This window comes from Poecilia reticulata, chromosome 6 (genome assembly GCF_904066995.2).
Source record: "Poecilia reticulata chromosome 6, P_reticulata-male-v2, whole genome shotgun sequence".
NCBI classification, from domain to species: domain Eukaryota; kingdom Metazoa; phylum Chordata; class Actinopteri; order Cyprinodontiformes; family Poeciliidae; genus Poecilia; species Poecilia reticulata.
Window position 1 is genome coordinate 24,366,683 of NC_088835.1, and position 14,723 is coordinate 24,381,405.

General features: G+C 36.7%; 2 protein-coding genes across 8 annotated transcripts; one reads left to right on the plus strand and one right to left on the minus strand.

Moving 5' to 3' along the window:
* Positions 1–256: 256 nt before the first annotated feature.
* zwilch (zwilch kinetochore protein) lies at positions 257–7,730 on the plus strand. The gene is made up of 18 exons (XM_008412200.2): positions 257–472; positions 643–685; positions 783–875; positions 1,567–1,706; positions 1,784–1,974; positions 2,803–2,882; positions 2,956–3,111; positions 3,215–3,286; positions 3,915–4,008; positions 4,098–4,150; positions 4,222–4,324; positions 4,424–4,503; positions 4,604–4,760; positions 4,904–4,932; positions 5,045–5,181; positions 5,275–5,370; positions 5,747–5,862; positions 7,237–7,730. The coding sequence occupies exons 1-18, from the start codon at positions 423–425 to the stop codon at positions 7,323–7,325; spliced, it is 1,779 nt and encodes a 592-aa protein (XP_008410422.2). The 5' UTR covers positions 257–422; the 3' UTR covers positions 7,326–7,730.
* Positions 7,472–14,592, minus strand: lctlb (lactase-like b). 7 transcript variants are annotated; one of them, XM_008412205.3, is made up of 15 exons: positions 14,435–14,592; positions 13,637–13,797; positions 13,398–13,558; positions 13,212–13,299; positions 12,165–12,274; positions 11,952–12,080; positions 11,747–11,842; positions 11,617–11,671; positions 11,380–11,541; positions 11,031–11,308; positions 10,818–10,944; positions 10,549–10,748; positions 9,650–9,713; positions 8,042–8,086; positions 7,472–7,880 (listed from the first exon to the last, which is right to left on the minus strand). In XM_008412205.3, exons 2-15 carry the CDS (start codon positions 13,761–13,763, stop codon positions 7,765–7,767), a joined length of 1,758 nt encoding a protein of 585 aa, XP_008410427.1. In that variant the 5' UTR covers positions 13,764–13,797; positions 14,435–14,592; the 3' UTR covers positions 7,472–7,764. The 7 variants fall into 7 exon arrangements, 6 of the variants coding, with proteins under 6 accessions (XP_008410427.1, XP_008410426.1, XP_008410428.1 ...); XM_008412204.2 differs by lacking the exon at positions 14,435–14,592 and adding an exon at positions 13,918–14,022; XM_008412206.2 differs by lacking the exon at positions 14,435–14,592 and adding an exon at positions 13,891–14,018.
* Between the last annotated feature and the right edge of the window lie 131 nt (positions 14,593–14,723).

Genomic DNA, 14,723 nt, shown 5'->3' on the forward strand with positions numbered 1-14,723 from the left:
AAGACAATCATCAAGGAAAGAATTGTTTTTTTTTCTTGAAGTAGGGACTAATTTCTTTACACAATGTTGGCGCAGTGTCTTGCAGCGTAAACGGAAGTGTCGAACTACTTTACTCTTCAATTTCTCTCAAATAAAAATAATATAAATTTTTTATATATATATATGTATATATATATATATATACTGTTTGTATGTGAGAAAGAGAACTGCAAAGTCCAGAGACCAATTGATTTTTTTAGTTTTTTATTTTCATTGCTCTGACGTGGCTGATGACCTGTGAACTCGTGTCGTCACTTTTCGACTGAGCGCGCGGTTGTCAAATGCAAACAGTTCCTACTACTAGTAAATGTTAATACTATCAGCCCGTTTTCTGCTGCTCTTCCCACACATTTTGCCCTGTAACCCTGATTATCATTTTTGACATGGGCTCAAAGGTGGTATCTAGAGCAGAAGAGTTTTCGACACTTCTCCGGTGAGTTTTATGTAAACATTTTTATTCACCTTCATTTATTATTTGGCGAGAAACGCCAAGCTATATTTAGCTATCAAAAGTTCGATGCGAGGAGAAGCCTTCACTTTCTGCGTGTATTTGTATAGTTCAACTTACTTTGTTCTATGATTTTGTTTTTATGCTCGTCCAAGATGTCTTCAGGATGACCAAAGTAGTAATTCATGCACATATGAGGTACTTTCATTTAAAATAATTACTTTTTATACCATACCAAGAAAAACTGTTATTTTTATATTTTTTGTCGACTTTCATGTATATCTTTGTCTTTAAGGAGGACATTCACATTACAAAGATGAACGGAGACAAACTTACTGCGGTGAATTTGTACTTTGCCAACCAAACAATCTTTGTCTGTGAAAAAGCTGTAAGTTCACTTTTACAATTTTAAAAGAAATAAAAGTATTTGAAAAATACATGTGGTTTCAAAAGGATGTTTTCCATCAATCAACCAGTCTTCATTTATCAAGTGATTTTTATACACAGCAAGGGCAACATGAAGTATTTTACTCAAGTACACAATGAAAAACAAGCAATAAATAAATAAATAAATAATGTGACTAAACGTGATGAAAGGAATAACCCAACAGAAAGCAAGAACCTTGAGAAGTTTTAGGCAAAAATATTTGCATAAAATAATATTTTATTGTAGTGGCAAAATCTCTCGCTATACATGTTTGAAGAAATAACCATTTAGTTTAAGTATTTAGTGAGAGGTTAGTTATCTTATGTTAAGAAAAGATTGTTTTTGGTCAAATCCCTGGCTTTGCAATTTTGACCATTGATGAACAATTCCTCAAAAATAAATCTAACAAAAGCATTTTTGTAATTTATGCTCAACCCTTTTCTAAGTTGATCAGAATGTGTATTTACCAATCTAGGAATACATTTTTGCTGGGCCATAAATATGATTTGACAGGTGAAGCTTGGCGGTGGGTGAAATAATTTTGCCACTTTTAAATTTACATGGAGCTAAGCCTGAATAGAAGTTAATAAATGTTTCAGAGCGTGTCCTCAGTTTTTGCTGATTACTGCACGATCTTTTCATTTTTTGCTAGGTACCAAAAATAATTGGGCTATGTGATGAAATAAACTCAGAGACGTCGAACTGTTCAGCTGACAATGATGATGCTGAAGATAGTTGTGATGTTCTCCGAACAGAGCAAGGACCACAACCACTTACAGTCATGGAAGCAAGGTAAACACTAGTAAAACTTTTACCATTTCATCTAAACAAAGATGTGTGTCTAATAATTTTTGTTTCTCTTTCTGTAGACAGTTGCTGTCTTTGTACACATTATCTCAAAACCCTGGTATGTCCGCTGTGGGCAATAACCTCATCTTACACCCTCTCTGGTTGCGATGCGACATGAGCGATCCTGGAGGAACAGCCTGGTTTGGTGCAGAAATAGTCTGTGCATCAAATAAAGTAGCCGGGGTCAAATTGTATTCTATTACCTGCAAAGGTAAAACCTCTGAAAATATATTTCCCCCTTGCTAAATCATTAATTAACTGCAAATTCTCTGTGCGCTCAATTTCCCTTTCCACACTCAGGCCTGATTATTACCAAAGCTTTAGAATGAAGTATCTCTTAAATAGAACCTGTGAGATGACATGAAGTAGGCTACAACAGGTCAAAAAGCATCACATTATGGTACAATCTACAAGAAATTGAGAACAGATGAAAAACAGTCATTGACATCTATCTGTGTGGACATTGTTACAAAGTAACTACACAGAAGGAGCCATTGTCCACATTAGAAGCAAAAAAAGAACTTTATAAACCTTCATAGGAGTGGCCAGTCTATCAAAATTATTACAATATTACAAGAGCCATTCACAAACCTAAGATCACAGAAGAAGTTTAACATTAAAGCAGTGCAGGCCTCGCTTTCTTCTGTTAAGATCAGTGTTCAGACCAAAGTGAATGAAAAGTCTCACATTTGCTTAAAAAAACATCTTGATCTCCTATATATTAATGAAAATATTTAGAAATAAATGCTGGTGGTATGACCTTAAGCAGGCCATTCCTGTTGGTAAAACATCTAGGGAGGTGAATTTTACATTTTCAAAGGAAAATGGGCATGGTTGTTTTGGAAAGCTTTTTGTTGTAAAGTAACAAAATCACTTCAAAACTGTATTTTGTATTTGTAGGCCATCTGGATCTGCTGTTATTTGTTTAATGATCTGAGTTCAATGAAGGAGAAATGTGCAGTGGAGCAAATACTTTGGTGCTGCACTCTGTGTTCTGTACAGGCTTTGTCTTTGTCTCTGATGGACAGTTTGTCTTTAGGTTCAACGGTGGGAAAAAAATCTCTTGTAACCCTGGAAGAACTGAAACAAATGCACAAGAACAGACATCATTCCTCCTCTGTAAGTGGGTGTGTTTCCTCTTGATTTGCTGCACGAGCGCTAAGTTGTTTACTCAATCTTTCAATATTTCTAGATGGGGATTAAAGGTAGTGCTAGGTTCAGTTTGTTTGGGTCCACCGTCGTGGAAAACACCACAATCGAGTCACAGAGCAGCGTGACAGTGGACTTCAAGTGGAGTCATGTGGAGAGTATTCTTGAGATCCCTCCTCTGTCCTCTACAGCTACTCTTGTAAGCATTTTGTATATTTTTTGAAAACAGTAAACTAGTCAGATATTAAAAATGGAATGTTTTGTGATTTTTATGCTGTTTAATGTTTTCGTTTGCTTTGCAGAATATCAAAGTTGTTTGTGGAGACATGAGAAGTCCCATGTTTGAGATGTACAGGGAGCTAGAGTTTCTTCAGGTTTGTACTTCATTTTATTTTCAATCCTGGTACTGGCTCTCTGCGACTGCGAAAAATTACTTTAGGTCTCATTTAACAGACATGCTGTCCTCTGTAACATAACAACGGTCAAATGTGGGTTTCTTCAAGGTTCTACTCTTTAGCCACTAAATTTGTACGAGTATTACAACATACCATGATTTTATATTTTAGTGTCCACAGAGCCTCTTTCAGTGAGGCCAGTGTGTTCATTGTATCGGGTCTATTAGCTAGAAATACATATCTGTTGACAAATTAGTATTCTACCATCTTAAAAAAAAAAGTCTAAATAAATGGTCTCCAGTCTTATTGTTACATTCTCAAAATAAAAACATATTTTTTAGAGCAGCTTACCCATAAAGGTTAAGTACGGTATAATTTTGTGAACTCTTTGTTGTTGTGTCTTAGCCTCGTTTTTGTCTTTAATATTCCATGCATTTCTGTTAGTTTTTTGTTTGTTTGTTTTCGTTTTGTTTTCTTCATCCGTTTTAATTCATACATCTGTAAAGTGTTCTGGATTTCTCTGTGTATGTTTGGTGCTATGCGAATAAACCTGCCCTGACAACGGAAGTTCAAATAATAAATTGATACATTTTTCCTGCTGTTTCAGACTCTAGCAAATGGTTTGAAAACAGGTGAGACCGAATGGATGGAACCTGTGGAAAGCACATCAGCTGTAAACCTGACAAAGGTTTATCTCGAAGGTAAATTTACCAAAAAAAATAAAAACAAAGCAATTTTTTAAGTTAACAGAAAAAGCTGTCATGTTAATGTTGCTTGTTTCTGCTTGCAGAGCTTAGGAACATGGCAAAAACACTACAGGATCAAGCTGCCAAAACAGTTGAGGTATAATAATTGAAACAGAATTCTGTTTGTTAAATACAAGAAGAGACTTATGTTCTCATTTTTTGTTCAAGACCCCAAAGCTGAAGCAAGAGATGGATGATTCCATTTTCCATGCCTTCTTGGAAAGAGGAGATTTGGATTTTGCAGAGCAGCTTTGGGTCCGGATGAGAAAAAGTACTATTTACATATCGTATATATAAATGTAAACAACACTGGGATCCATCTATAACGTCACCTTGGCTACCATTTCGTTTTTTTTTTTTTTCTTTACAGGTGTGACTTCTTACCAGGACATCAGCGACTGTCTGAAGCTGGTCATCGAAGCTCTACGATACGGTGACATCAAGCCCTGGGTATAAAGTGACATTGCTCTGGCCAACTAATATCATACTCTCAAATACAACCAAGTTTTTGTTTTGTTGTAAGATTGTTTGTCTTTTCTTGTGCCTCCAGATTCACAGAGACAGCAGCAGCTCCCTCAGCAAACTGATCCTTCAGTCCTACCACCAGCAGATTGACCACGTGTCTCTTACAGGCATCACCCCGGTCATCATGCTACTGGAGGTGGGACTAGACAAGATGAGAAAAGACTACATTAACTACTTGATTGGTAAGCTTTTTTCTTCTTAAATGTGAGGTTTATGTTTATTAATCAGTGATTTAATAAAGGCTCCCAAATAAACCATGTTTCACAAGGATTGCAAAAACAAAGCTGTAATAATTAGTTTTTTTTTGTTGTTTTTTTTTAATCAGGTGAAGAATTGACAACTTTAAACCACCTGGTAAGTTCAGTAAATATTTTTTCATTCCATATCTGGACAGTGTGTCTACATTGTGTTCATACAGTTTCAAGAAAAAAAGAGATTCCTAATAATAATAAGTTATACTCTACAGCATTACTACCTGAGCACTGAGGTTGATCTGCAAGAGCAAGTGATCCGACTCAGAAAACTGCACCACCTGCTGGAAATAATAGTGACCTGCGGCACATTCTTGGGGTTGCCTTACCACCAGCAATTTGTCCTCACACAGTAAACGCCTTTACTTGTTCTCTTGACTTAGGAGCAGGAAAATGCACATTTTGCTAATAAGAAAAGCAATCTAATCTTTTTTTCCCCTTGCAGATCATGTCTGAATCACTACAAAACATCGACATACGACGAGGAACATGAATTCAAGCTCCAGATCAAACCAGCCTTGATAAGCCATTTCTACCAGAAGTACGGTTTACAACCTTTTGCTGAATGATAAGACCAAATTATTTCCAATATTCCCTCATGTTTTTAACGGGTTTGTTTGATATCATTTTTGCAATCTGACCTGATTGTGTTAGATTGTGTCCCATGGTGCTTTGCAAAACTATTTACTCCTCTAATCTTTTTCCTTACAACCTCAAACATTGATGCATTTTTATTATAATTTTATGTCACAGTCACAAAGGGTTGGGTTAAACAAAACTACTTCTTTATTGCAGAATTTTTTACAAATAGTATTAATTTCTAATATATTTACATATTAATTCCCGTGAGTTAAAACTTTAGAATCCCATTTTGTTCAGTTTTGTCCTACTTCTGATTGTGTGCGTGTTTTCCTCAGGGAGCATCCCATAATGTGGGGAGTTGAGATATCCAGTGGTCAAGGTCTTCGTGAGGTGCAGACATCCTTACAGCTCAGTGACAAGCCGCCGGTTGATCACGTTATCTTTGAAACAGGTGATTTATATGTACCTCTTACTGTATATCTGCAGTGCTGGAGAAATATTAATATACACTCATCAGGGACAAAAATCCCATTAATTTGGAGATGATTTAGATTAAATGATGGAATTCATTGAAATATTCCCATTATTGTCAGGCTTTTTGGGCATATTTGGTGCACAAATATGCACAAACAGCGCAGCTCTGTTTGTGTTTTATCTTCATGGTCTGATTTTCGTAGGTTTGCTTCATTAAAAAAACAAATGTGCTTAAAAGTGTCAGAGTAAATACTGCAGCTGTATCACTATAAATGTAGTTCGACCAGTTTTACATATTCATAACCTCCACTAAATAATTTGGTGTGTTGAACACATCTAGTCTGTCTGCAGTAGCTGTATGTTTTGCCTATGCTGCTCAGCTACAGGTAAATTTCATCCACATCTGTCTTGGACAGAAGAAATATTTGCCACGTTTTTCCACACATGGAAGCTCCAAAAGTCAATTTTGATTGTCCCAATAAAATGGCTGAACCTTTTGAACAGTGTTGAAGACAGAAAGGGGGGAAAAAACTCTATTGTAGTTCTTCAAAGATTTCACATTTACTCTTTGGTTGACCTTCTTAAGAGGAATATATTATATAGAACCAAAAAATAATAATTTTACACGCTTTTACTATTATGCTAAAAGTTGTGAAAAATATATTTGATGGTAAATATAGACCAGATGGGGAACACATAATGCAACCATCAACTTTTATTCAAGTTTTCTACCTGACATATTTCTACATATTAAAGCCTGAATAACATGCATGTAACTTTGGGGACAGCAAACCATAACCTCATCTTAAGGCACCAACCTGGCTAGAGCGGGCTATGGCTGGCCATGATGAACATAAGAAAACTTTGGTAACACTTTATTTGAAGGGGTGTGAATAAGACTGACATGACACTGTCATAAACATGACATAACACCTGTCATGAACATGAAGTCTTTATGAATGTTTATGACTTGTCATTTGGTAAATAATGACACTTAATGCAAAGTTGCACTAAAAGTCACTAAAAATGCCAACTTTGCATAATTTTGTAAATTATAATTTAATGAAAAGTTGGCATTTTTAATGGACTTTCAATGCAACCTTTAGAGCAACTTTGCATTAAAAGTGTCACTATTGACCGAATGACACTTCATGACAACTGTCATCAACATTCATAAACACTTTATGTTCATGACAGGTGTTATGTCATGTTTATGACGGTGTCATGTCAGTCTTATGCACACCCCTTCAAATAAAGTGTTACCAAAACTTCTTACCGCAACAGTATCTACACTCTTATCCACTGTAACACCCTGCTAAAGACTATTTTTCTTTTTAATTGTGTTTTTTAGATTTTCCAAATGAAACTGTAAATGGGGACATTGAGGAGCCGGCCTTCTTTTCTGCTACGATGTGCTGCAGCTTCAACAGCTTTGTGTAAATGTACTATTTGTATTTGATATCATCATTAGCTACTAATATGTTTTTATGTCTTCTTGTTTTGTTTTTTTTTGGGGGGGGGGAGAGGGTTAGACTAGATATGTCAGTTTTTCAATGTGTCTGTTTAGGGGTTTAGAAGAGGCCATCTGTTGAACAAAGTTTAATATTGATAAAAGCACAAATGAAGATATTTTGCAGCAGCCTTTTCATACAACAGGAAAATACAGCATGTTGTAGATGCATTTACCAGAATCTCTGCTTCTAGGTTCTACATTATCTGCTTAAGCAGTGTATAATTTCTTTCAGCAAACACTGAATTCACATCAAGTTAGCATTTCAATTTAAAGCCAGCTCAAAAATGTACTCGTATTCACACAAAAATGAAATAAAGAAATAAAGCAGTAAAGTTGCATGAGCATGTTCGTAACTTCAAACGCCTCCTAGTTCCTTCTTCGCAGCAGGAACATGAGCAACACGGCGCTGATCAATATGGAGAGCGTGCACACTGTGGGGACGACGATTTCAGTCACCATCTCCATGTGGCTGGTCAGCGGGTCTGCAAAACACATTTACGCTCATTACAACCCCGTCGCATACACAGGCATGGCTTAGAAAACTAGTGTAAACGCTCAAGCACAGCACTCAAAGGGTTAATATTTCTCGCCTACACAGGATTACACTGTATCTGATTAACTGTGAGCATGAGGGATTTCTTACCATGTATAAGTCTTAGAATATTGGCAGCAGTACTCCGCTGTTCCTCTAATGAAAGAAGAGAAAGTACTTAAAGGTGATTAACGACACTAACCCTTTGAGGACTGCATGCAGCTGCTGGTTGGAGTATTTCAGAAAGCTGCAACTTTAACCCACTGAAAGTATGTTTAAGGCTGTGAGCAAGTACTTGAACCTAATTGACTTTCTGTTTTTTTGCTTTTTTTTTTTTTGCCCCACTTAAATGTTTAAAAGCAAACAAACTTTAATATCAGAAAGAGACAAAAGTGGAGCATCTGCAATAAAACTAATGCAGAATTTTTTGTAAAGTTTGGGGATATTAGAGGGATGAGCTGGAGCTGCTTTTTTGCACAAAACAGTGTAGAAAAAATGTCTGGCTATAAGTTGGGCACCTTAAGTACTGCAGAAGCATCAACAAATGGCTAAAAATATGAAGGTTTTTTAGGGGTCTAGTTGAAGTACAGAATTAAATTAAGATCCTGTGACACAACAAAAAGTCACTATGTCGATGAGATTTAAAAATAATTTTACAACAGTTTCTGTTCGCAAGGGGACAGCAATCTTCAGGAGACAGCTTAGGTTGATTTGGATAGCGTTTATTGCCCCTTTTTTCTGATATTAAAATATATTTGTTTATGAGAAATTTAGTTAAAACAAAAATTTCATTTTGCTTTCTTTTTTGCATGACACCGATTAAAGGAATTCTGATTCCGATTCAAAGCAAACTCAGAATAAATCGCCAACCAAGCATTTTTCACATCAATGTACTTGTCTTGAGCAAAAGTAAAAATATCAGTCAGTTGTATCTAAATTCAGTCTTATAATTGGAAATATACTGCTCAAAAAAATAAAGGGAACACTTAAACAACACAATATAACTCCACTTCTGTGAAATCAAACTGTCCACTTAGGAAGCAACACTGATTGACCCGACGAGGGTCAATCAGTTGTCAATCAGTGTTGCTTCCTAAGTGGACAGTTTAATTTCACAGAAGTTTGATTTACTTGGAGTTATATTGTGTTGTTTAAGTGTTTCCTTTATTTTTTTGAGCAGTGTATATTATTTGGTCAAGTAAGTTGTCCTGCTTGCTGAAATACTCTTTATGCACAAACAAAACGGAACAAGTTTGCATAATATGTACCAGGCAGAAGCTTGTTTTAAAGCTACTTGTTAAGCAGCAGAGGCCTCAATGTGTTAGTTTTTAAACCACTCAGTCAAAAACCAACGACAGAGATATGAGTGAAATTTAAAAAGTATGTACCCTGAAGTTCTAAACTTCATCATGCACTGGCCAAACCTTTGGCATCTCAGCATGTTCCTTGGATTTTCTTCTAGCTGGAAGGGCAAACAAAGAAGATATCTCAAATATTCTGCAAGAAATTCTGAGAAATGGGTTTTTGCATTTTTAATATATTTTTATGTAATCGTTGATATGTGCTCTGAAGTCAAATTCATGTCAAATTGGAACAACTTTTGCCCATCATCGTTAACAAATAACCAGTTTTATTTCCAAATCTTTATTTGTTTACCCCAGCTAGTTGTTAATCTTTTGTCACAGGCAAAATTGTCACAGAAACCAAATATTAACTAACCTGCTGCTAGTAGCTGGTTGCTGGAAGAACACATCTCAACAGCCTTCCTCCTCCAGTTTTCAACCTGTGAATATAAAAACAAAACAATGACAGACTTGGGCTGAACCCCATTTCCAAATGTTACTTCTACCCTTGAAGTTCCAAACTTCATCATGAATTGGCCGTCATGCACTGCATTGGTACTTGACGGATTAGTGGATCACATTCCACTAAGAAGTGGTTCTGTTTCACAAGAAGCTGTTTTCTATAAACTTACTGCCTCCAGTAACAATTTATACTGAAACCAGTATAAACTGTTCCAGTATAAACAGATACTGTTTATACTTTTTTCATGTTTATTATCTGAGAGCAAAAACACAGAACTAAATGTAACAAATCCAAAAGTAAAGCATCTTAAAATAGATTTTTAAAAGACTTGATCATGTAAATCAAATGTAGTCATAACACTATGACTTTATACCTTTTTTTTTTAATTATGGACTTACTGATGATGATCCTGACTGCAGTTATTCTCCTATATGTCTGTCCATATAAGAATAAAATGTACTGCATGTTTCAATATGTTTTAGATTCTACCTAAACGTTTTACACAGTGATCAAAATGGATGACATTAATGTAAAATATAATTTTTAAAATGGATATTACAGCTGTTATTGTATTTATGAAAATGTTAATGGATTATATATTGACATTTTTATGTTTCTCTCCATTGTCTAATGAACCACTTACAGCTGTACCTAAACATGCTGTTGACTTTGACTAGCACCAGGCCTTTAAAAAAAAAAACAGTCGAAAGCTAAGAAAGGGCTGGAATGTGATTATCGAACTGTATTACCCCCAGTTCAATATAAAGAACTAAATCTCTATATCTAAGAATTTAAAATGATAAATCTCTCACCTCTCTTTGATTTGGAAATCCATTGGAGCTGATGATCCGTTTGTAAAACTGCACAGAAGCTTTCGGATATCGAGGTTTGTTTTTGTTCCTGAAGTCCACATAGTACAAGCCGAATCTCTCGGAGTAACCTTCGTCCCACTCAAACTTGTCCAGCAAAGACCATGCAGTGTAGCCCTTTACATTGACTCCATCTCTGATAGCTGAGTAACAGAGAAACATAACAAGTTAATCCGTCTCATTTTCTATACATAATTTTTAGAATCACTCACCTTTTAGCATCTCATTGATGTAGTCTTTATAATATTGTATCCTCCATTCATCACACAGCTCTGTGCACATCATCTTCTCAGAAACTCCATTCTCAGTCACGTAAATCATCGGGTTCCCATACTGAGTCTGTGGAAGGAAGAAAACAGTGCAGCTTGGCTTTGAACTAAGCCACTCAGTTAAAATTCAGCGCAAATAACACATTCACTCTGTACCTTGACAAAATTCAGCAAACGCCTGAAACCCCATGGCACAGAGTAGAGCCATTCTGACCCAGGATCAGGCCACCGCGGGTCCACCAGCTCAGCCAAGTCACGGTCTGTGAAGTAGCTGTTGCTGCTACGGCCTGTTGGATCATTCCTGTGGGTGATGTACCGGGTGGTGAAATGGCCGATGCCAAGGAAGTCACACGTCCCCTTTATGTAGCTCTTCTCTTGTGAAGAAAACGCAGGCAGTCGAGATGTCCCAAGTCCCTGCTGCACACTCTTCCTTCCTGCACACCAGTGTCGATTAGGCATCTTTTCAGTCATTTCGGCGAGATTAACTTTTTACTGTGTAACTCACCGACAAAGTCTTTCATTACTTGAGGGTAGTCTCCATGAAAGACGGGTGTGGCAAACCAGCCCAGATAGAACTGTACATATCTCTCTGCTGCTTCAATGTCTTTCTGGTTGCTGATATCCACCGGCTCGCCCCAGTCCCCCGACAAAGAGATGCCCACCAGACCTGCAGACATGCAGAACAGTTCTCAGGATTTAAAAACCCACTGCAGGTTGAATGTTACTTTTCAACCTCGTTTACCTTTTTGTTTTCCCCTCCATTGTGTATCATAAGCGTGCCAAACTTTGGCATGTGCCTGCATACAAAAAAAGATCAAATGTAAGTTTCATTTGTTAGCTTGGTTTGAGTGATGGGAGCAGCATCTTAATACCTTTATGATGTGATGTGCAGCTCTATAAGCCCCAGTTCCTCTCAGCTTCAGCCCAGGAGCGTGCTCACCTGTCTCATAACCTTCAACAGCCACAGACTGTAAGTGGATGTTAAGTAGAGAGACATCTACTTAATTGCCTTATTCAACAGGAGTGAGTGAACAATCCTGTTGCAAACTTAAAAAAAAAACAATATTCCAAACGCACCCATGGATTGTTGAAAGTGATCCAGTGCTTCACTCTGTCGCCAAATTTTTCAAAGCAAAGGTTTGCGAAGTCATTGAAATGATTGACCATGCTTATGTTTTGCCATCCACCATATTTCTCTTGTAAAACCTAAAAGAGGAAACGATATACAATTCATAGCTTGGAGGCACATAAAAGTTAAAAGTCGAGGTGGTCAGCATTAAACACACCAACCTGAGGCAGATCCCAGTGATACAGCGTAACAATGGGAGTGATATGGTTCTCCAGTAGGTGGTCGATTAGTTCATCATAGTACTGTATTCCTTTTCCGTTTACATGGTCAGCTGCAAATAGTGTTGAAGTTTAGAACAAGGATAACTTTACACAAAACATTAAAAATGCCAGATAGAAAGCTTTGATCACCTGAAATGTTCCCAAATGTTTGCATGTCAATTAATGTCTTTTATTGGACTAAAAGGCAATAGACTGACTCAAAGAACTTGTGAAGTGGGAAAATGTACTTCATGTTTCAATATATTTTTCTACAAAATTTAATCTTCCTGAGTCAAAACACATTTTTGCTACAGTTATAGACATTTGAGGTCTGTCTTTAACAGCGTTCTACATTAAGAGACTGAAAATTTTGTCCATTTTATTTTGCAATACAGCATCCATTTTCAGCCCTTATCGCAGATTCTCAATTGGATTTAGGTTGAACACATTCTAATACATGACTATGCTTTAAATACCAACATTATATTGTATCTCTGGCTGTATGCTTAGCTACAAGGGTAAATTCACGTTAATTGCTTTTATTTTGTAGGTTTACATTGGCTTTACGCTTTTGATTTTCAACAATAAATTGATCTGCGCTCTGTGAAATGTTCAAAAGTTGGACTATAGTTTTATAACCTTCACAGAATAGCTGTATTAATATTCAGTCAATTACACATACATAGCACATTTACTATTTAGTGGTTATCAAAGCAAACTGGTTGGAAATGCACACCAAACTTACAATAAATGTATTTGTGAATTGTCCTGAAAATCATAGATGCTTTTCCTAAAGTTTCAAGGTTATTTGTTACTTTGTTTTGGTCTATTAAGTAAATTAACTAAATATATATATATATATATATATATATATATATATATATATATATATATATATATATATATATATATATATTATTTTTTTTTTTTTCCTGATCATAACATGACAACTAAAGAAAGGAAAAAGCCCAGAGGTATGATTTTTTTTCTTTGTAAGGCACTACTTACACTTTACACCAGTGGGAATAATTCTGGGCCATGAGATGGAGAAGCGATGGTGGTTCAGCCTTATTTCCTTCATTAGAGAAATATCATCCTGAACAAAATACATGCAGTGCAATGAGATATTTAGACTGACTTGTACCTTCACACAACACAAGCTCCTACACTTCTGAAATCTTTCTGAATCCTCACCTTGATCTTGTAGTAGCTTTCACAGGACGAATCCCCCGTGTCATTTAGTTGGATTTTGCCCTTTTTGTGACTGAACACATCCCAGATGCTCAGTCCTTTTCCATCTTTGTCCCAGGCTCCTTCTGTTTGATAGGCTGAACCTCCGGCACCCCATGAAAATCCTAACAAACGCAACAATCGATCAGCTTGGTCGAGTTTGGCAAAACGAACAAAGGACTTAGCAGAAAATAAGTGAATACCAGTTGGAAAAGTGCCATAATAGAAGGAGCCGTGGTTGTTCTTTGTCCAGTCGAAGTCCTCAGCCGCAGACAGACACAGCACCAACACAAGCACATGGCACACACTGACGCCACAGCGGGGCTGCATGGTTCTCCTGCAGCACAAACTGATGAGATCTTCCCTGATATATGAGCAGGGATGAGAGCCCATTCAGTAACCACATTTAATCATACAAATAGGCAAACACGTCACAACCAAGCCAACAAATACACACGTTCTTGAAAATGAAGGATATTTGTACCAGAGAGAAACTTAAAAGTCCATAAAGAGTAATCAAGCAGTCTAGAAGCATCCAGTGTGATGGCCCATGGGGGGTCTCGGTCTCCTAATGCAAAGCCAAATGCCTCTTTTCAAACTCAATGGAGTGTGAGCTCATCGTGCTGAGGCAGGCAGATCCTATACAAACTGTGGTTTCACCTCTGTAAGCAAAGCTAATGTTTGAGAGGCTGATACATTTACAGTCAACACTCGCATGACAATGCAAGAATGTTTCTACACAAAATAATATGGACATCGTTGTGTTTTAGATGGAGATTAAATGCTACTTTTAAAAACCTGCCAACATTTAAAATTAAATAGTGAAAGTAACACTTGAAATATCAAATTAGAAATGTAACCTAATATAATGGATCTGATCTTTGTTATTTTATTTTATTTTTTTGCTTTAGCAATAAATATCATTATTCAATTCAGGCATGATCTTTTACAACTTTCCCAGATAAAAATGTTACAACTCCAAACCATGTTTGCCTATTTACCTGTAAACCCTATGAAGACCTCATTGACTTGAGGCCTGCAAAACTTTGTTTGGGCGTGAGAACTCTCCCAAAGCAGCAGGAGATGCAGAAAACTGGACACGTCTAATGAAGAAGTCTCCACTGCCTGGTGTGGCACCGCTCTTCTCCAGAGCCGTTTCCTGCAGGCAGCGTGAACGCTCGCAGCATTGTGAGACTCGATGTATTGTTTTACCTGTTTAGAAAATGCTGAATGGTTTATTCAGTTGAAAGTGTTTGCACTGCATTCCTCACTTATCTGAGTCAGATGAGG

Coding starts and splice junctions, on each gene's coding strand:
- lctlb (XM_008412202.2), bottom strand. CDS start 13,826: ATGGGCTCTCATCCCTGCTCATATATCAGGGAAGATCTCATCAGTTTG. Junction 12,081..12,164: donor ATCACTGGGATCTGCCTCAG/GTTGGTGTGTTT, acceptor TTCCTCTTTTAG/GTTTTACAAGAGAAATATGG. Junction 11,309..11,379: donor AGTAATGAAAGACTTTGTCG/GTGAGTTACACA, acceptor ACTGGTGTGCAG/GAAGGAAGAGTGTGCAGCAG.
- zwilch (XM_008412200.2), top strand. CDS start 423: ATGGGCTCAAAGGTGGTATCTAGAGCAGAAGAGTTTTCGACACTTCTC. Junction 473..642: donor GAGTTTTCGACACTTCTCCG/GTGAGTTTTATG, acceptor TGCTCGTCCAAG/ATGTCTTCAGGATGACCAAA. Junction 4,151..4,221: donor AAGCTGCCAAAACAGTTGAG/GTATAATAATTG, acceptor TTTTTGTTCAAG/ACCCCAAAGCTGAAGCAAGA.